This window comes from Peromyscus californicus, unplaced genomic scaffold, assembly GCF_007827085.1.
Source record: "Peromyscus californicus insignis strain IS unplaced genomic scaffold, ASM782708v3 Scaffold_9__1_contigs__length_137607984, whole genome shotgun sequence".
In the NCBI taxonomy this organism is placed as follows: Eukaryota; Metazoa; Chordata; class Mammalia; order Rodentia; family Cricetidae; genus Peromyscus; species Peromyscus californicus.
Genome location: NW_026294617.1, coordinates 56,502,995 through 56,525,609, shown reverse-complemented (window position 1 = coordinate 56,525,609; position 22,615 = coordinate 56,502,995). Strand labels below are relative to the sequence as shown.

Here is a 22,615-nt window from a genome sequence, read left to right as displayed (position 1 = left end):
CAAAGGAAACAATTTCAAACATCTTGTATAAAGGATTCACTAATGTCTACCATGTGAGTGATTTCCCACAGAACCACATAGTAAAGTTAACTTTGGGTACATTTGATTTTTTGAATGAGAAATATTTTATAAGTGGAGTGGTGCAGGTGTTCAGTGGTTTGTTATCCCTTTCAAACATCATGAAGGCATTTAAAACAGGTTTTCTAACTCTTCTCTAACAAAGTGAATTGGTATGTTGTTGCCTTCAGTCAACATTGCTATACTGAAGCTCATGCACAAGTAACCGCTTTATGCAACTTCCTGGTCGCTCCTCTGAGAATACATTCAGAAGTCCCAGGAGTCAGTCACAAGATCATCGTGAACCATCCATATTCAGAAGCCTCTCTTCAAAAGCAGACATGGGGGTCTGAACTATGGATGTATAAACTCAGCTCTCCACTTAGGGAGCAGCAAAGGGATGTCCCCCTTTCCTTTGTCACAATTTAAATAAGCCTGAACCATATCTCTTCCCACCGTGGCCAGCCAACCAAGAATATCAAAATGCAAGGACATCAATATTTTTATAAAGTTTAGCTATAAATCTTAGTACATAGTCATCACCACTTTTATTTACCATCCCCCAACATGGCTCATAAAATAAACATTTTGCTGTTCCCTTCCCATCAGCTTTTCTGTAATGGAATGAAAAGCAGGAACAGAAACAGTGGAATTGTTTTACAATGCTGAGCATGTGAGAATTCAAGCTTCCTGAGTTTTAAGCACATGAGTATAAAAAACTCTGTCATTATACTTGATCTTTCCAGATGAACAATCATAAAAAAATACAGCAATTACTATTCCATCAAGTCCAGTGATAAATGATTTCTGCCTTAAAAAAAATACTTTCAATGATCTCAAAACTCATAAGAGAGAATAGGTAGGTATTTTTGGCAAAGGGAAGTCTGAAATGTGAAAATTTATTAAAACATATACAACACCACACTTTCTTACAGCTTTGAAATAAAAGCCAATAAATTTTTACTGGTCTATACACAAGCATTCTGTTATGCCCACACACATTTATAATGAAGAGGGTAATAACAGCAGATCCTGATTGAAAGTGAACCTCAAGGAACTTCGGGAACAAACAGATCTCAAAGATTTGGGGGCGGGCATCCTATGTTCTTGTGCACCCCACAAAAGATGCAGGGGTTAAATGAGTCTCCAACAGCAGATTAGCCAGCATGGACCACTCATTTACTATGGTGGGTATAAAGCTGTGCCCGTGGTTTTCTCGTTTGTGTTAGCAATGTCCTGCACATGATTTCAGCCTGTAATAACAGGTTGCCATTTAATGCAATGTATGGGAACATTTTATTATTTTTTAAAGTAAATACACAACAGTCTTTCATGTCAATCATGTGGCTTCAGTTTCAGTGTATGTATAATTATGTTTCATATACTTATCTCAGGGAAAATTTCCTGTGATATGAAAGTGGTGTTCTTTTTAAAAATAGGAAGGGCCTATGTTGTAAACTTTGCCTCTAGAATATGGTATCAAAGGAATTACAAATATGTGAAGAACTTTTTTTTGTTTTATAATTTAAAGGTAAATAGATTCTTTTTAACTCATTTACAAAAAAAAGTGAAATTGAGAGTACTATTAAGTACCTGAATCCAGGGTTATTTCTCATATTTCTCACCGCCAAAAGGCATATTTTCTGCTTTTAAGCTGCTGAAGAAAAACACAACTGCTATATTGATGGAAATTGTATCCCAAAAGATTGAAAACACAGACCAAGGAGACAACAACCTGATCTCACATTTAAACCTGTTGCTGGTGCTGTTTTCTACATCTGCAGCTTATACATTTTGGGGGCACAGAAAGGAGGAATGTTATGCCAACAAAAATCTTTTTCTTTCAAATAAGATATTAAGATAATATTATTAAGTTTCAGTGCAGGATGTGGTGTTTAGAGCACTTCTGTCTACTGTTTAAACATACGTAACAAGTGTAAGAATATTTCATTGTACTTTTCAGCAGTATGGAAAATGCCTAAGGATGCAGATGAAAGAGCAGTATGTTTAAAAAGATTTCACAAAAAATATAACTTATACAGAAAATGTGTCTATAGTCATACTGAATACAGTCACTAAACAAATTTAATATCTGGACAAAATGCTTCCAGTTAATATATTCTAGTAATGATGGAAGTGTGAGAAAGAAACTTGCTTTTATAAAAATTATTCCAGTAAAATTAATTTCATCAAACATAGTATATATTATCCATGCACTATATACCACAATTACTAATTCACATCTTCAGTGTTTTCACCTAGCTTAATTTGATATTGTTTCAAGCTACATTTTTCATTAGTAATGGAAAATTTAGTTCAAAACTTCAAAAAGTTAATTTATTCTTGACTCAGTAGAAAAAGATAGGTGAGAAATCATTTTATTATGATACATTTATAAATTATTTCTGCCATAGTAGTTATAAAATTTTCTGGTAGTGATGTGAACTGCTCTATAATATAATGTTTTATAAAGCCAAACTTATGACTGGTTTATTTAAATGTCTTTGTAAGATATAGCAAAACTTATTGAAAGGATTATTGACTTTGGTTTTGCTTCCTGGATGAAATTAAATGTATATTTGACACATTTTCTGATTTCCTGAAAATATTAGTATTAAACATAGCTCACATTTTATTTATATACAACTGAGATATGTACTGAACTCCATATTTCAGATAATTAGGATTGTGTTAGTGTGCTACAGGACAATGCTGTGATTATAGTTCACCAATACCTGTTGTATATTTTAATAATAACTAAGAGAGAAAAGCAAGGGCTCTGGATCCAAAGTGATAAGGAGAATGAAACATTAGTCACTCTTATTTGATTGGAGAAAAATTCTGAATATTCAACTGAGATATCATGTTTTACTGTTTATGTACAGATAATCACTATATCTCAAAAGTTTTACATGTTTCAGGAGAGTAAAAAGTTAACCACTTCAATTTGAGGATTACATAGTGCATAAAGTTACTAACTTACTATGCCCTACATGATGATACAATTAAAAATATTAAAAATAATGCTAAGGTTTTGGTGCCAGGCTGTAGCATCTATTAATCCCCAGAAGCATCTGCCTCAGGAAAAATCCTCACTTGGTATCATCTAGAGCAACACCAAGGAAAAAATGCTGAGAACATTGAAGCCTACTTATGTGTCATGGTCTTACACAACTTCCAAATTCCTTGCCTTTGTGAAGAAAGCTCTATCCACACATAGTTTCAGAACTACACAAAATGCAGCACAGCCCTCAGTCCAAGGAGTTTCTGAGAAATTTCTATCGATATCCTGGGTCTAGAAAAGCCAACATAACAATGATTTTTCATAAACAGTATAAAAAGCAGACCTTATACCTTAGGAAAGCACAGCCCAGAATATTACACTACTAGTTAGGAGTAATTTTAGTTAGATGAATTTTTATGACTGACAAGATACATGAGAGTGTATAAATTAGGAATGATTGATCAATTCACACATTATTCTTTTGATTTCAATTTCATTAAGCCACAAACTGCCTTCCTTTCTCAATATTTGTACAATATAAAGAGCCAATAGCGTAAAAGTTAATATTGAATGTTTCAGTTTAAATAAAAGAGAAACTGATGGATCTGATTGTGTCTGGTTTAATGCTACATAGAAATTGCACTAGCAGACACAATTTCTTAATGAGAGACCAGCAAGGGGGGATTTTGTGAGATGAGAATACAGAGAAATCTGTAAAAATAGCACATCTAAAACAGATTTTTTATAAATCATCTTAAAAAGGCAAAACTAGAGGGCAAGGTGGAGGAAAGGGCCATCTGAAGTGGAGAGAAACCTAACATTTCTATTCTATTTTAAATCATACTTCACATCAATATTGCTTCTCTGTGCCCCTATGGTAATAGTTGCTCTAAAAACAGAAATATTTTGTTTCTAAACAAGAAAAACTTTGGAGTGTGTGTGAGTCATTCTGTCCCTACCCATTCAAAAGAATTCAGAGAGACAGGAGCCAAGCCAAGCAAAAAGTTCTTAGAAGCAATTGTGAGAGCCATGCTTACCAGCCAGGGGACATTTACAAATGTGAACACTTTGAGTTACAATTATAAATAAACATGTACATTACTGGTTTAATAAGCCCACCGTGTCTCAGAAGAATTAATCCTCCAATGTCTCAGCCCTTTGAGTCTGCTACAAGGTTTCATATAGTTCTGTCTAGGATTAGTTTATAAGATTTAAATTAACATATAATGAAGTAACATATAATGAAGTTCAATTAGGGTGAACTTAAAATTGTACATGGTTTTGTTTGTCCATGTACTAATTATCTTTCATAGATAATTCCTGAGACCCTTCACAGAGACTAAATTTGGTAATCTCAATAGACTATAGTTTTATTTAAATTAATAAGAATTTGAAACAATGAACAACCATACTGTAATGCATAAAAATCAGAAAATTAGCACAAACTGATGGCACAATAGAAATCATCAAAAACTTCAAAGAAGAAAAAAGAATATTACCACCAGCATCCAACTTGTGTAGTACAATAAAGTTAGGCTAATGAGAAACTGGAGCAGAAGATGGAGGACAGACAGGAGCATCCTAAAGTGCAGTTGTTTGCCCTCCCTTTCTCTCCCTCAGAGGCCACAATCATAATGACTTTAAAACCACACATGAGCTTTAGCTGTCTGGAAGTTTTCTAAATATAACCATGTTCGATGCATGCTTATGTATGCAGCTTCTCTGATGAACATTACTGTTTTTCATGTTTCTTTAGTCACCCTCCCAATCACGACTACTTTTGCTTCTATTCATGACTCCCTGCTGAAAGATTTAGGACCAAAGTTATCAGTGACTTCTTTGCTGACAAAGCAGACATTCTTGCCTCGGGATTAACCTTGGAAAATGGTGGTCTATTTCTTATTAAAATGTAATACTTTGCTTCTTTAATTCCTACCTTTCTGTGTTGTTTTTCATTTTTAGTTCATGCTGACAATGATTTATAGCCTCTCCTCCCTGTGCTGAAGGTTGTACTCCCGACTTTTACTCTTAACTTGACAATATCTTTAAAGAGCTTTAATGAGGAATTGTCAAGATCAGGTGGTCATGTGGACCTGTCTTTGGGGGATTGTCTTGATTGTTATTTGATGTTGGAAGATCGCCCCACTGCAGCTAGCAGCCTTCCCTAGGCAGAGGGTCCTGGGCTGTATGGGAATGGAGAAAAACAGCTAGTAAGGATTCCTCTCCTCATTTTGCCTTTGTCCCTGATCTTAGACTTGATGCTTTAAGTTCCTATCTTGACTTCCTTACAGGAAAGGACTATGACAAGGAGTTGTAAGTGAAGTAAACCATTTCATACTCTATATTACTTTTAGACAAAGTATTAATCACAGCAATAGAGATGAGGCAAAGCAAATTCTAAACTCTAAAGGAATGGTAACTGCAGGCAGGTAGATCTGTAAAGAGTTCATTAATACCATATTTGTCTTTCTGAGGGAGGGCTGGGGGGTGGGAGGAGGGAGGATGGGGGAATCCGTGACTGATATGTGAAATTAAGTTAATTATAAAATAAAAATATGTAAAAAAGAGTTCATTAATATTTAATCAATCACAAGTGGGGATGAATTCCAGTATGAGTGTCTTTATAAAAGGGACACTATACCCCTGCTCCAACTGTGAGGACACACTAAACCTACAGACGTTCATTGGCATTCCAGGAATACTGCAAATAAGAAACACTTGGGGCACCTTGTACGGTCTTGGTGCAGGGAAAAGCAGCTTGGACCTGCCTCAAATGAATGTACCAGGCTCTGCTGACTCTCCATGGGAGATCTTGCCTTGGAAGAGGTGGGAAAGGGGAGTGTGTTAGGAGGGAAGGCTGGGGGGCAGGAGGAAGGAGGAGAGGGGAATCTGTGGTTGGTATGAAAAATGGATAGAAAATTCCTTTATAATAAAAAAAGATTTTTAAAAAAAGAAGAAGAAACACTGAATAGACTGGGACTTTTTCAACAATTTTTCAGCTTTGAAAATTAATATAAGAAACACATCCTTGTTCTGTCTAGTGTGCTGTGGAAGCTTCTTAAGAAAGGCTCCTTGAATTCCACTCTACCATCATTTCTCCTTTCCATGCACAAAATTAGAAATACAAAAGATGTAGTTTCTACTTGAGGACTCCAGATCTGTTTTGCTGTCTTGGGTCCCTCACTTGAGTATACATTATTCTTAAGCTAGATGCTTCTCTTTGACTATGCCAGGATGTTCAAGTTTAATCCTATTCCTTTCCCAAACTTGCTTTTCATCCTATGATCCCCACTTTAGCGGGGAACATCACTGTTCCCAAGCAAGAAATCTGACATTAGCCTCCAATATGCCCTCTCCCTGGCTGTCTATAGAACCACCCACTGAATAAAACTGATTGTGCATGTGATTTATTGTCCAGACATGGCTTATTCTCGCACTTCTACAATTGCTGCTTGGTCCTGACCTCATCACATTTACCATTTAATGAGATAATCTTAATTATATTTACTAGCTGCTACTATTTTTCTAAAATAAAGGTCTTCCTAAATTCATGCTTTAGCATACAAAAAGATTGATATGACATTCTTCTTTTCTTCTCTAGTCGCTAAATGGTTCCAATAAGTAACATAGTGATTATGATTTCTTAGAAAAACTATTTTCTTTTCCTTATATTATAATTATTAAATCCATATTTTATTAAAAAGTATTTCATCTAGAGCAAAAAACATTTTGCATACAATCATGCATTATTATGTACTTTCAAGTAGTTATTCTATCATTTTAAATATCTAAGAATATTTAATTTATCATTTTTAAGAAGAGGAAACATAAGAATTGTTAAACAATCATTGCAAATACATTCATAGCTGATATGTGGTCTATACAAACATATTTGTCACTGGGAGAAGCTTAGCATTTCTTTGAATTCTTTATGTTACGATCATTTTGAACTAATAAGTACTAATTAATTGTCACTTTAGAGGTTCAACATTGTAAAATGCTAACACAACTCAACATGTTCTCATTGATCTAAAGAAGGCTAATATAAAACGGAACCCCTGGAATCTCCCGGAATTACTAGTGCAGTGAGATAGCTCATCCGGTAAAGGCATCTGCCATTTGAAGACACAAGCCAGACAATCTGAGTTTGTACCCTGGAACCCATGGAAAGTTGGAAAGAGAGACTCAGCTGCACAAAGTTGACCTCTGACCTCCCATATGTGCTGTACACCTGAGTACCCACCTCATAACACACACACACATCATGCATGAAACAGATGAACAAATAACAATAAACTAAATTAAAAGAATTACCAACCAGACACTGGCTTGAAAAGGTTTTCTAAAATTAAATGCCTAAAGTTTATAGTTACTTTCTGTATTATTAAAATTTACATTTCCCTACAGATTTAAATTATAGATGTAGAATTTTATCCAATTCACATTTAACCTTACAAATTTTATTTAATTTTAGCTGAGAAGAACAGCATTGCTTTGCCTGAATACAACTCATTTCTCATGCTCAAAGAAAACTAAACATATGGTGTACATGTTTGGCTGAAAGTATTCAAGACAACAGAATGCCATGGTAAGGGTGCATGTCACCTGACAAGAGACTTAGTATTTATTCTAGGCATGAAAAACTGTCAGGGCTTTGCTGACTCTTTATTGGATCTCATTAAACAGCTTTCCAAGTCTGCTGATGAAACAAGGCCTGTAGAGAAAGCCTGATGCTCACACTAAGCACTTGTACTTAAATCTCTGGAGAAAAAATGAGAGTAATTGGCCATTCAGTGCTTTTGGGAAATTATTAAAGTACTTTATTCCACCTACAAAGCAAAAAAGACTTTTAATGAAAATAACTTAAAAACAATAACTGCAATGGGCACAATAACATTACAGCAGTGTAATAATACTTAATGATGCACAATTTTTATCATTAACTTTCTTTGCTAACAAAATACCCTTCACCCTCCAAATTTTATAATATGTCAGAAAGAATGATTAACTGGAACTCAAGAAATATGTCTATATATATATTTATATATTTCTTAGTTTATGGCTCCCCATATTCACAAAGAACTCTACAAGTTTACTGTGACACTGTTTAAAAATAATATGGAGAAATATACCCCAGGTGTGAAAAAAGACTGCTTATACATTTACTTCTATTATAACCATCATTTTTTAGAAAAAATATCTGAGGTTATACACTCCTGGTGGGAGGTGGGAATCTAATTTTAAATTGTATTGACCTTCACATCCCTCTAGATAAAAAGACACTTGGTGTATATTTTTAATAAATGGATTTCCCATTATTGATACACAATTTTATTTGTAATACCTAAACATTTTTTAATTGGACAACTTTTAAAATATGTACCATTATACATAGCTTGCAATTAAGCTTCAAAAAATCCAATGAGGAGAAAGAGATACCCATTTTAAATTCACATTTTTGTATAAACACTGTTAGTGCATCCAGCCCTTAAAAGTCAATTTATTTCATTTGAGAGTTTATAATTTGACTCTTGTTGCAAATGAGGGTGAAGAACTGAGACGATAATACCATGCAAAGGCTGCGGCTTCATGAGACCAAAAAGAACTAAAATATCCTCCAAAATTGCAGCATTGTTTAGAAAAAATATGCCATTAAGCAATATAATTTTAACATTTAAACTGAATACATTTATATAACAACAAAACTTTCATTACATGATGGATAGTTGCCAAACACATTTTCTTGTGTTTATTTTCTTTTTAAAATGTGTACTTCGCCGGGCGGTGGTGGCGCATGCCTTTAATCCCAGCACTCGGGAGGCAGAGCCAGGCGGATCTCTGTGAGTTCGAGGCCAGCCTGGGCTACCAAGTGAGTTCCAGGCGAGGCGCAAAGCTACAGAGAAACCCTGTCTCGAAAAACCAAAAAAAAAAAAAAAAAAAAAAAAAAATGTGTACTTCGTTTATCTTTTGTGTTCATATGTATGTAGTGTGAACAGGGGTGTTAGCATGTGGACGGAGACACTTGTGTGAAGGTTGATGTAGATACCCAAAGTTCACATCAGGCACTCCCCTAAATTATTCTCTACTTTATTGATTGACTTGGAAGCTCTTTGTTCAACATGGACTTTACCAGTTAGGATAGTAAAGCTAGACAGCTCGTCTTTTCCCTGAGATGCATGTCTCCCAATTCTTTGTGAAATAATTACAGGTAGATCTCTAACACCACCCACCACCACCCCACCCCACCCCACCCCGATTACATGGGCTCTGGGCATCTGTACTGGAGTCCTAATGCTTGCACAGCAGTTGATCCAGCTTTAGGATTTTCTTTTTTGTTTTAGTTGTTTTTTGTTGTTGTTGCTGTTTGTTTGTTTTGAGGCAGAGTCATGACACATAGCCCAGGCTGGCTTAGTTTTGATCTTCCCATCTTTAAAATTTGAGTTTTGGTGTTCAAAGTGTGAGCCAGCATGCTGGGCTGCTAAGTGCTTTTCTTACCTATCATATCCCTATGTTTCAAATATTGAATATGTAGACTCTGAAGTTATTTTAACTTTAACCTAAGGACAGAATCATTACAACAACAATTAAGTTAATTGTATGTACTATAAATGTTTCCCATCACATTATATCTGAGTTACAGTCTAAAAGTAAATAGAACCTCATTACTTTTCTTCTCAAATTAGATAGTTCCTTATATAAAGTAGCTTTGTGACCAGACAATGATGCTTCATCATGTTTGAGTTTCATTGTCTATTGATTTTGAGTTTTAAAATGCCACTTATCAGAACACATATACTTCCACATCAACACCAAAATCATATTCTAAAACCCCGACACCCCAAGCAAAACAAGTAGCAATAATGTAGCATGATTCTTATCTGTTGACACATTCAGATATAATTGCATAGAATCCTCATGAGCTAGCTTAAAACAGCACTCTGTTCACATTTATCTTTGTTTCTTTTCCCACTGTTTCACTACTCACAAAACACAAATATTTCCCTTTAGCACTCTTCTCAATGCTTTGTAAACTGTATATCTCTCAGTTATTTCCAGATAATGCTAAGTATTACGTCACTCATTTATTTCAGCTCATGTTCGTCTCCTAGTGTAAAATATGGGTAAGGGTTGGGACATTAGACAGATGATTAATGAAATTAGCTACTAAAAAAAAAATAACCTATAGTTCAATAGAACTTCATACAGAACATACTCGTGATGAACAATTTACTTTACTCATAAATCTCAAGTACCTGCTTTCTTGATTATGCCATTTTTCTGTTCTCTGACCTTTGATCTTTTCCCCCAAGTTTAAAGCCACTTAACCCTAAACAGTTATATTGCTATAATCTTTATAAAGACCCTACCCACCAAAGCACAGATGATAATCTCCAGTCATTATTAAAAGTTACTTTTTATAACCTTCTGACTTGTGTACCATTATAGAATAATAGATGCTGAGTTTTTGTAATAAATTATATGTATATACTTTTAACTAATAAACTATCATTTCTTTTCCTCTTCTGCCTCCTTGAGGTCCCCCAAAAAATGCCTAATATGGGGTATAAAATGCACTGTTTTAACAACAAAATCGACATAGGCTTGACAGAATACTTATCAATTTTCCTTTATCTCTATGCTTTTCATCTTCTTCATATAAACTTACAATGATTAATTTCTCTCATTTCCTTATTTTGCAAGGCATATTAGCTTTTGAAAACCCTCTTAAGGGACCAACAACTTACTGAGTCATCTTGTCTGATAAATTCCCCTTTCTCATCTAAATGAACATGCAAAAATGACTAAATCCTGAGAACATATTATAACGTTATCTCAAAATATATAGCCTCCTGCTATTGTTTTATACTTAGAAGTATGTGTGGTGTCTCTGCATGAGTATTCCATGTATGAGCATGTTGTTGCAAGGGTCAGAAAAAAAACAGTGGATCCCATGGAACCATCTCACAGAGGTGGGGACAACAGAAACCAGGTTTTCTTTAAAATCACCAGGTGGTCTTAACTACCGAGTCATCTGCCCAGCCTAAAGAAATAATATTTTTAATTAACCCCTTGCAATAGAAGCTGTTTTATTTCAAAGCAAATCTTTTCACATTAATTGTACATCATATTTCTTTTTCAGCTAAGCATATCTGTCTCGCTCCAATCCATCTCTTTGTCTCATGGTGTGCTCCCATGTGCTCAGTTCAATGTGTTGTAGGCTTCTCTAGTACTTTGCAAGCCCCCACACCATGCATTTGTTTGTTTTTCTCTTGAGCACAGATCTTGATTCTTTCATTGTTTTTGTTGTGGCTTCCTAGTCCCTGTTTCAGTTATTTTTAAAGAGTAGATTGATAGAAAATTTATACTGACTAAATCATTTTCATGGTTTTTGTTTGTTTGTTTGTTTTATAAAGCACAGTTCATCATTCTAAGAAACATTTAAGCAATTCAAACAAATATAAATTGTTCTGGAATACCTTAGCATGGATATAATGTTTCATTCCAATGAAAGAAAGGACAATTCTAAAATGCAAGGCCTAGGGCTGGAGAGATGGCGCAGCCTTTAAAGGCTAGGCTCACAACCAAAATGCAAGGCCTCCTGGAATGTTCATTTTGCCTTCCCAATGAAGTTGTAAATGTCACTGCATAAGTAATTAAATTGTTTGTGATGCACGGTGGCTACAGGTCAGTGTTGCTCCTCCTCCAGAGCAACCACAAAGGCAGCTTGGTATACTGTCTCTCACACCAGTCAGTAGGACACAAGATACCCTAGGAAAGAGAGCATAGCCACAAAATGCAAAATCTCCTAGCTTTGCATATGCTCTGGAGGAGCCAAATCCTTAAATTCTCTTCGGTATAACACTTCTACGAAACAGCTTGTACTTTGGGATCAAGCTTACAGACCATATTGCTTAAAGTAACAGGAAAAAAAAAGAGCAAATGAAATAAGGATTGACTCTGTACTCACGAAATGCTCTATAGAATTCTTCAAGAGCCAAGTGCTTGTCAGCATTGAAGTCATCATACTTGAGCAGATCATACAAAGTACAGCCAGAAAGGTCCTTGTTCAATTCTTCCTGTTTAATCACCTGGCAATCAATACAGTAAAACGTTTATATTTGTCTTAATGCTTCTATATAATATAATTATTTGTAGGCAACAATCACATAATAGATTACTTTAAATCTGAAGAGCAGTAAAAAAATAAATCAACGACAAACAGATTTTTATTATTGAACAAATATTTTTGACTACTATAATGACACAATTAAGATACAGCCTTAGACTTTGTCTAATCCTCACAGCACAACTTAACAAATCTGTACATTTTCTATTCAGCTTGTATTATTTGCTTTATTTACACCAACTCAAGGAGACACCTGCACAGGAAAACCATGCTCTATTCCTCATTGACCCATGTCGGAAGAAAACACTGTTGCATTCTGTCGCGAAAAGTGCAGCATGCTGTGACGACTTCCTTCTTCATATTATTTGTGAAAAATGAAGTTAGATTTTATTTTCCCCTTATGCCTCAGCTCCTCTGTAGCTGGGAGATGAGTCATTTGAGATTGGGCCAGACTCCCTGCTCACAAAAGAACTATTAAGCAAATGACTATTTCCAGGAGCCAGACAGATTTAATGCACCGATTGATAACAAGTCTACTCATGCATGGTGAAGCAAACCATCATTGTCATTCCTACTCTGTGTACACCCATGAACTGAGGTTCAACATTTTTATACTCTGATGATTTTGACTATTGCTTGTCAGAAAGCAGAGTTCACACAATTTAACAGACATTCCTATACATGTATCTGCATTGCTGGGTCCACAGTTCCTCAGTCCTTAGTAGTCTACCACCTACAGAGGCAGCAATTCCTACTGCATGTAGATCAGCTTCAGAATGGTTTGTTGTTCTCCTTGCTTTGAAAGGCGAGGCAGTGCATAATCTCTGTAGTCATCACGAGTGTACTTGGGTCCTGCCAAAGCTACTTATTAGCTGTCTAATTTATTGTAAGTTAATTTACATGACTCGATTAAAATATAAATACAATTATTATACCTCCCTTCATATAGAACTAGGCAAGTATAATCAATTCATGTAATATTCACTCAAAAATGGTCATTTAACATTAAAAAGTCATTTCTCTTTATGTAATATGTATCGCTAAATAATCCCCTGCAGGTTTTCAGGCATCAGCTTGTGTGTGCTACGGCTACGCATTCACATGCGCTTGTCTTCCTTTTGGCAAAACATAGCATTTCACATATATTTTGTTATTGGTAGGCATTGGTCCCATTCTCAGGATCCTCTGGTGCTTTTAATGTATATTTTAACCCTTGGGGGGTGGGTACCCATGTATTGGAGGTTGGGTGACCCACATTGCATGACACTGCTTTGGTGGCTAAGTTTATGTTGATCCCATCTTCAGAGGAAGCTTGTAAGTCATTCCCACTCCATTCTGAATCTGCCAACCTTCACTTGAATTTTACACTTCAACTATCAACTATATTCTTGCAGAGAGTATTAAATTTTTATTGATTAAGCTGCTATTTGCAAAGTAAGGGTAACGAGGGCATAGTGTTATCTGGCATGATGGTCTTATAAATAGATGTTGTAGATGTGATTATTATACCATATGCTCTACCCATTTTAGCCACAGGGATTAACAATACTGCCTAATGGATGAAGCCATCTCTGCCATAAGCCTTTTGGGAAAATAAAGCCCTTCTTTTCCATTTAGAAGCAATGGGTCCCTCAGTCGTTATCCATCTGTTATTGATTAGACCGCATATAATGCTTTTGCTTTGGGCTGGGAGTTGGCAGTGCATCTGATCATGCCACACTGTGGTTTTTCCTGAAGATTCTCATTGTTGATATTAAGGCAATATTTAGGATACATTAACACCAAAGTTTATCAGACATTTCTATTTTAGGTACTTCTAAGTCACATAAATTTGTAAATGGATAGATGGAACAAAGACACAGGGTTTATTTTTTGTCATTTTATGCCTCGTATTTTTTCTAATCTTTTGCTAAAACTGAATTCATTTTTAGACCTAGAAAATGAGTTTCCAGCTTTTTGGTACTTGATGGTCTTGTATATTTTTGTTTTTTCTAAACTGGATTATGATTATACAGCTCAAGGTCAGCATGCTGCTGTAATGAGTATGTATGAAAGTTTGGTTCTTTTATCTCCATAAAATATCTACAGAATTTTTTAATTAATGCCATAATTCAGAGATAATTCAGTGCTTTCATACTGTATCATTTCTGATCCAGAATTTTTTAAACTTTCCTTTTAATAGATTATGTTCCCTATTCTTCTTTAGCCATGGACTTAATGGTTAGTTTCTAATTGTGATTCTTACCAGCCACTGCCCCAGAGTTTGAAATATAGCTTATGATAAGACAGCAAAAATTGTCCTCAACTGAGAGCAGAGCAAGACTCTGGGAAAAATCACTAAGAGGTGTATATTTGAAGAAATATTAGTTGGAATAACTACTTTGCAAGGAAACATATTTACAAGAACTGTGGAAATCAGGCACTTTATGTAACTATGGAAATACAGCAGCATGCTAGCATAGTCATAAGCAAAGACCCATTTGAAGTCAAGATGGAAAGAATTGTCTATTTAACCTTCTCCAAACTTGAGGCAGTGCATCATGGGGCAGGTGGCTCCTTTGTTGAAGAGAGATTGTGATGTCCGTAACTTGGAACTTAGAGACAGACCTACCATGGAAACACAGTGCTGGACCAGGCACTCTAGCTGGACCAGGCACTTTTGCTTCATGCTAACACATTGGATGAAGCCTCTGGACTCAACACTGACAGTCAGTGAGGAACTGAATCTATCAGCACTATTCTAAGTGTGAGATACACAGCACAGAAAAATCTCCCTGTGGTGAATTGTGAGATGGAGAATGAACCACAGAAGTTTCCTTGAAATAATACTGGGCTCTCATAGTGAAACTTAACACCAGGCAAAAAGCAAAAGATCCCGTATCCAGGACACTCCATACCGATGAAGCTTCTGGATCTGCATTGTGTGAAAAGAGATCTGCACCCAACAGAGTGGTTTTGTCCTACCATAATGAAATTTGAGGTGCAGGCCTGAGATACACCTAAGGAGACAGTAGAGATGGTTGTAGTTAAAGTCCTTGGGTAACATCATGCTTAGTGCTCTCCTCGGTGACCAAGGCACTCCCTCCACCATCTCTTCTCTAAATTTAGCTAGTACAGTCTGACGAATGACTCTGTCTGTCTTGGAATAGAATACATGTGCAAGTTTTTGAATTGCTGAGCATCTTATAGCCAGGCTTGCCATAGTAAAACCCAGCATCTGTAAGACACAATGACCCTTGACCACAAGCAAGTACCTGTGGGATTTGCTAGATTTTGGGATTCTTCCTGGTGACAAGCTCAGGCTTACAGCCCTGGTAGGACAGATTTGCAATCTAGCCTACATTGTATCTGGCAGGTATCTCAGTCCCTGGGTTTGGGTTCTTCTCCTTTGGTGTGCTCTTATTAGATAGTTGAGCATTTCAGGGGCCTTAGTGGTCTGGAAGTTATCACTCCATCCCCTCATCAACCTCAGAAAGCACATAGTCTGCCCAGGTGATGGGTGACATCACTTTGTATGCTGTGAATGTGACACTCTGATTGGTTGATAAATAAAATGCTGATTGGCCAGTAGCCAGGCAGGAAGTATAGGCAGGATAAGCAGACAAGGAGAATTCTGGGAAGAGAAAAGCTGAGTCAACAGTCACCAGCCAGACACAGAGGAAGCAAGATGTGAAGGCAGGACTGAAAAAAAAGTACCAAGCCACGTGGCTAAACATAGATAAGAATTATGGGTTAATTTAAGTGTACGAGCTAGTCCGTAATAAGCCTGAGCAAATGACCAAGCAGTTTTAATTAATATAAGCTTCTGTGTGTTTACTTGGGTCTGAGCAGCTGCGGACCAGGCAGGACACAAGAAATCTTCTGACTATACCCAGGAGAAGTAGAATGAATATGCACTCATCCTGTGGCAAAGCTAGGGGATATTAAAAGCAAAGGTTTTAAAGGTTTAAAACTTCAACATTTATAAATAAACCTTTCAAGTAATCGTTACATTCCACAATGGAATGAGGTACCAAAATCCAACCATAAAGTGGTAATAGGCAAGGTCTCCGACAATGTAAATTAACTATTTTAAGAAACAATATGAATTTCAAATAGTGAGAAAAAACAATTGAATAATTTGTCATATAAACTTAGCAGAAAGATTCAACAGTTCTTTTGAATCAAACATAAATCCTGGAATGGAAAACTATACTAGATGAAATGGAAATCATTCAGAAACAAATAACAAAACAAAATCAGCAAGTTTGAAGACAAACTAGATACAAATATATATTGAACAAGGAAAAATAATTAGGAAAATAAATAATTAAGAGGGCCCAAAAAAGTTTAAAAAGTGATTTGACAGCATTAGATAACAAATATTAGATCAATGAGATTCAAGAAAGACTTGATAATGTGAGTGGATTTGAAAGACAATTCACTGAGAACAAATGAAACAACCCACAGAGTGGTACAAACGTCCAGGTAAAAAGAAGTCAAAGAATGACCTGAATAAAATATACCCTAAAACATATTAATGAACCACTCCAAAATTAGCAAAGGATTTAAAAAGTGGAGAGCAAAAGGAAGAAAATAGCCCCAAAAGGGCTTACCAAGTTATCCAATAGTAGACTTCTTTAAAGAAACTGTCAAAGCAAAGAGAAAGGTGAATAAGACTGTCAGAATGAAGGAGGAGGAGATGGATGAGGAGGAGAAGGAGAAGAAGAAGTAAACATGGTTTATGTACTAAGCAGACAGGCCACAGTCCAAGAATGAAGTCAAGCAAAGGGAATTCTGAGAGCTTATAGTAAAGCCCCCCAGCCTCCTCCCACACACTCACAAAGGAAAAGACAAGTGTCAGGTGACCCCTGTTTCTTCAAAAACATGGAACTGTTCTTGGAATGTGCTTTCATGCCCCTCCCAGGTGTAGCACATAAGAGTGAGTTTAATTTAAATTATTTATTATAACTGGCCATTATTGTTTATATACCTCTATGAAAAAAACATATTTTTTGCCATGTACAGCCTGTCCTTGTGTTTATATACACCTTTAACTCATAAAAACATTACTCAGGTGATTGTTCTTAACCCTCAGGATATAAATTGATGCTCTGAATAAAATTGGCTATTGCATGAGACTTTAGTCTGCCTCATTTTTCGACTCCATTCCCCAAGGTCCCACTGTCTCTAGGGGGTTACCGCCAAGCCAAGCCTGTCCTCCTGGTATAAAGGAGAACTTGGGCTATAGCTCAGTGGTAGAGGGCCTTTCTACCATGCATAAATCTTTAAGATCAGTCCTCAGTAAAGCAGACATACCTACACAGCACAAACTCTCTCTCTCTCTCTCTCTCTCTCTCTCTCTCTCTCTCTCTCTCTCTCTCTCTCTCTCTCTCTCTCACACACACACACACACACACACACACACACACACACACACACACACACACACACGGAAACACACACAGTAAGACAGACGACATATTAGCAATGAGAGAGATAATGGAGCACAGATATTCCCAAACAGTCAGAAGCTGAACAAATTATCACCTCAAGTTTTATATAAAATGCTAACAGAGATTCTTCAAGATGAAAGGGAAAAGAGTGAGTACATGATAATTAAATCAATATGTTAAGAGAAAGGCAACAGAAGATGTAAAAAGTGCCATCAAAAATGAAAGTTTGGGGAAAAAGTCGAGAACACCTGTAGTTAGTAATTATGTTTTTCCCCTGTTGTTCTCTCATTTTAAAGATCGTTTTAAAGCATCTGCTTACAATCAAAGGACAGCTTTTGTGAGTCTTGTAAAAATAACAAAGCAAAGTCTAATATTACACTTTTCCAGTCTGCTTTCCATTGCTGTGATAAAACACTGACCAAAACCAACTTGGGGGATGGAGGTTTATTTGGCTTCTGCTTCCATATGCGAGTCTATCATTAAGAGAAGTCAACAGAGGAACTCCAGGAAGAACCTGCAGGCTGCAACTCAAGCAGAAACCTTGCAGAAATGCTGCTTACTGGCTTGCTTTCTCTGGTTTACTCAGCTACGTTTCTTGCTTAACACACAATGCACAAAGATCTGGGCCCGTTCATATTAATGTTAATCAAGAAAATGTTCCACAGGCTTTCTTATAGGCCAATCTGATGGAGACAATTCCTCAACTGAGGTTCTCTCTTCTCAAATTCTGTGGTTTGTGATAAGTTGACAAAAACAATCAGCACATTGACACAATAAAAATTATAAGACCAGAGTCAAAATACAACAATGAAGAAAAATTAACCATAAAAGAATGAGATAGAAATAGAGAAACTGCAAAACCCCTAAAAATAGGTAACAAAATGGCAGAAATAAAACAATGCTAGATCATAATACAGTGTAAATAGATTACATTTTCTAATTAAAAATCAGAGTGATTAAATGTCCAAAAATGAAAAGCAAAACAAACAAACAAAACAACCACATGCTGCTTACAAGAAACTGAGTCATATTTTAGAATATACATGTATGTGTTAAAAGACAAAGTGAAAAAAATGTATTCTATTTAAGTGGATGTTTTTAGACAAGCAGTAATAATCATACATTTGTCTATGGAAATAAACTATTCAAATCAGTAAAAAGAAAAAAAAGTAAAGACAATTTACAATGAGAAGGAAGTTGGCTCTGATAAATCAAAAGAACTCCAAATATAAAGGCATTGAGTATCATAGAACTCAAGTATATAGAGGAAATATTAGTACAGATGAAGAGAGTCACAAACTAAATACAGGACTGTCAGGTACTTCAACACCCTACATTTAGTGATGGGCATAATATCTTGACAGAAAACCAACTAGGGACCCAGAACTAAACTACACCTAAACCAAATGGAGCTGACATTTATATGCAGTACATTCCATACAGCTGCTGCAGAATTCATTTGATGAACACTACATTGAAACTTTCTCTAGAATAGCTCATATAGCTGTTCCTTAAAACAGTACTGATAACAATTTTAAAAACTTAAACTTGTGAGGAATTTATTTAGAAACCTCAATAGAGCAAAAGTAGAAATCAATAGCATAACATCTTTGGAAATTTTGTAGATATATTCAAATCAACATTATTGAAAATCTCACAAAATTAATTCAAAATTTTAAAAAAAATTGAAATTTATTGAGACAAATGATAACGGAAAATAACATACTCAGATCTCAAGGATACAGCAACATCAGTACTAAAAGCGAATTTTATAGCAGCCATATACATGAAAAAAGAATAAAGATCTCAAACAATTAGCTTATCATTGCATTTCAAGGAGCTAGGAAAACAAAAAGAAAACTGAAAATTAGTAGCAAGAAAGTAAGACAGAGCCGGGCGGTGGTGGCGCACGCCTTTAATCCCAGCACTCGGGAGGCAGAGCCAGGCGGATCTCTGTGAGTTCGAGGCCAGCCTGGGCTACCAAGTGAGTCCCAGGAAAGGCGCAAAGCTACACAGAGAAACCCTGTCTCGAAAAACCAAAAAAAAAAAAAAAAAAAAAAAAAAAAAAGAAAGTAAGACAGAAGATCAGAAGAGAAATAAAATACATAGAAGAAACCATACAAATATCCATTAAAAGGTAGTTGTTTTTTGTATATCATTAGTTGAATAAAATAAACAAATCCTTAGCTTAACCAATAAGAAAGACAACAAAAGAAAGACGACAATAATAATAAAAACACAAATGAAAATGGAGATATTACAATTTTCACAAAATAAAATCACTGGATATTATTAGTATATAAAGAACTATAAGCCCTCAAGTTTGACAATACAGAAGAAATGAGGATGGAAGTAACAGGAGAGAGAAAGAGAATGGTAGGAGGCTGGAAGCTACAGATGAATGTCTCTACTGAACATAGATACAAAGACTTCAACAATATTCTAGAAAGCCTGATCCAATTATACATTAAGATTACTCCCAGGATCTACTGATCATCATGTGAAGAATTAAAGGAGCATTCATATGCATAAATTCATAAATACATGTTAGCACATGAGCAAAATGAAGAATAGGTGTGATAGGGTTATCTCATTAGACAGAAAGGGCTTAATCAAACTCAGAACCCTTTCATGATAAAAACTCAGACAATAAACTTCATATAGCAGTAACATGAACCAACATATTGCAACACACCCATTGTGTAATCGTAATATTCAGTAGGGGAATGGAAAGTTTTGTCTGGGGTAACTGAAATGGAACAAAGGTACCACTTTCTTTATGAACATAGTACTGAAAATTCTACATGAAACAATCAGGAGGTCTAAAGGGATGAGGAAGAAATCAAATATTCACTATTAGATGCAACAGGATCTTACATAAAAAAATTCCCAAATTCTAAAACAAAAGTTTCTTAGGAAAAGTAAGTTCATCATCATTTCAGGAAACAAAATCAACATACAAAAATAAAAAAGTAAATGCTTATCCTGATTTGAATATGATACTATAAAAATGTGTGTGTCAGATGGTGCCTCCGTAAGTAGGTAGAGATCCTATGTGTCAATTAAAATTTTTAAATACGTTTAAACCTTCGTCTTGCTTATGAAATTTAATTTTTAATAAAGATGAGCATACACATACATTCTTGCACACTCTCATACAAATACCCTCAAACACTTACACATACTTATACATTCATGAACACACACACTAACACACTCATGCACACAAACACACAACATTAAATGTTTATGGTGATGAGACCATGAGTCTAGAGAAGAGACATAGAGAGGTGTGGGGTTTTTCATGTAGGTGTGGCTTTTCTACTTGCTAGATAGAGTACAGAAAGTATGTTGAGAATGCATAGAGAAGGGTATGATTATGCCCTGGTAATTTGCATTCTCCTTCTCCCTCTCAAATTAATTTTCCTGAACAAATCCTGATCACGCTATGTGCACGGTAGAGTTTTAAGTTCAAGGCTTTTCTATTCTTAAGAAGGATTAATAAGTCATTGATTAAGTCAAAAAGCAAGGTAAATTTTTAATTTCTGTACCCAGTAAATGTGTACATTGCATAAGAGTTTTAAAAGTCAGAAAACACAGATATCTCTTTTGTGAGAATGCATATAGTGAAGTATTAGATTGAAACCCCTCATTCTCTGTAGTTTCTAGCATTCTGTTGTCCTCTTCCATCCCTCCTTTCCTGGCCCTCCCTCCTGTCTCTTTGCCTCTTCAATCTTTTCTTCTGGTTTCTGACTTCTGATATCAGCATAATGCAGGACTGTGAGAATGTGCTATAGAAGACCGAGATCCTCTTCAAGGTTTTGTGACTGATCTGAAAAGCATTTTTATTGTTCTTAAATGTATGGGAGAATTCAGCAGTGGTGTCATCAGACCTTGTTTTTTTCCTGTGACGGAAGACATGATTATTTCTACTTTCTTACTTTTTCCTGTACTCCATCGTCTGGAAACTTTTTATTTCTTGTATTTCTTTCTTTCTTTACTTCCTTTTATGCATGTTTTTACAAACTTGTTTTCAGTTACCATGAAAGGGTGAAGTAAGTCATGTACAGAAATAAGTTAGCAGAGCAGTATACACAGGCCCAAATCTGATGGAGTCTCTATGCTAAAGAAATTGAATAGGAGCATGAGATGGTATAAATAAGTAACATAATTATAAACTATCTACAGTGTTCTAAGTAAAAACAACTTGAAAAGACAGAATAAATGGTCAATATTACAAATTTTATTTGTTTAAGCATATGAAACTCATATTATCCTATAAGAAAAAATAAAATCAAAAGGAAATTGTTGAATATACTGTTACATTTTATGTTTTCTAACATGCCTAATATAACTCTTAGAAATCAATATGGATGAGTTAGCAAGATGGCTCATCAGGTAAATGTACTTCCTGCCAAGTCTAATGACCGTCTCTCAATCTGCCATGGTAGAAGGAAAGATCCATCTCTCTTAGGTATCCTCTGACAGTGCACACACTAAGGAATGTACACATATGCATATGCACATCAAATAAACAACATTCAATTTAAAATAATCACTATAGCAATTATTTTGAAAATTCATGTGAAGGATATGTTGATTAAAGAATTGCTGGTTAAAAAAAAAAGCATTTTATTCATATGACATTCTATTTATCCCATGAGGGTTTTCAAATCAAGGATATAAAATTTTAAATGAAGCTGGGCAGTGGTGGTCCATGCCTTTAATCCCAGCACTCTGGAGGCAGAGCCAGGTGGATCTCTGTGAGTTTGAGGCCAGCCTGGTCTACAAAATGAGATCCAGGACAGGCACCAAAACTACACAGAGAAACCCTGTCTCAAAAAAAAAAAAAAAAAAAAGTAAATAAATAAATAATTTTTAAAAAACTGTTAAATGAGTTTCACATTTTAATGAAAAAAAAACAATAGTGCTTAAAATCTCTAAATTATAATATTGCAGTTTCCCTGGAGTATATTGGAAACAGCATTTTAC

The 22,615-nt window shown here is 35.5% G+C and overlaps 1 protein-coding gene across 3 annotated transcripts in view; it reads right to left on the bottom strand.

Moving 5' to 3' along the window:
• Fstl5 (follistatin like 5) overlaps window positions 1-22,615 on the bottom strand; it is a 596,643-nt gene that overhangs the window by 268,746 nt on the left and 305,282 nt on the right. For all 3 annotated transcript variants that reach the window (XM_052730071.1, XM_052730070.1, XM_052730069.1), the window contains exon 6: window positions 12,030-12,150. In XM_052730071.1, coding sequence (XP_052586031.1) covers window positions 12,030-12,150 — 121 coding nt within the window. The remainder of the gene's footprint in view (window positions 1-12,029; window positions 12,151-22,615) is intronic.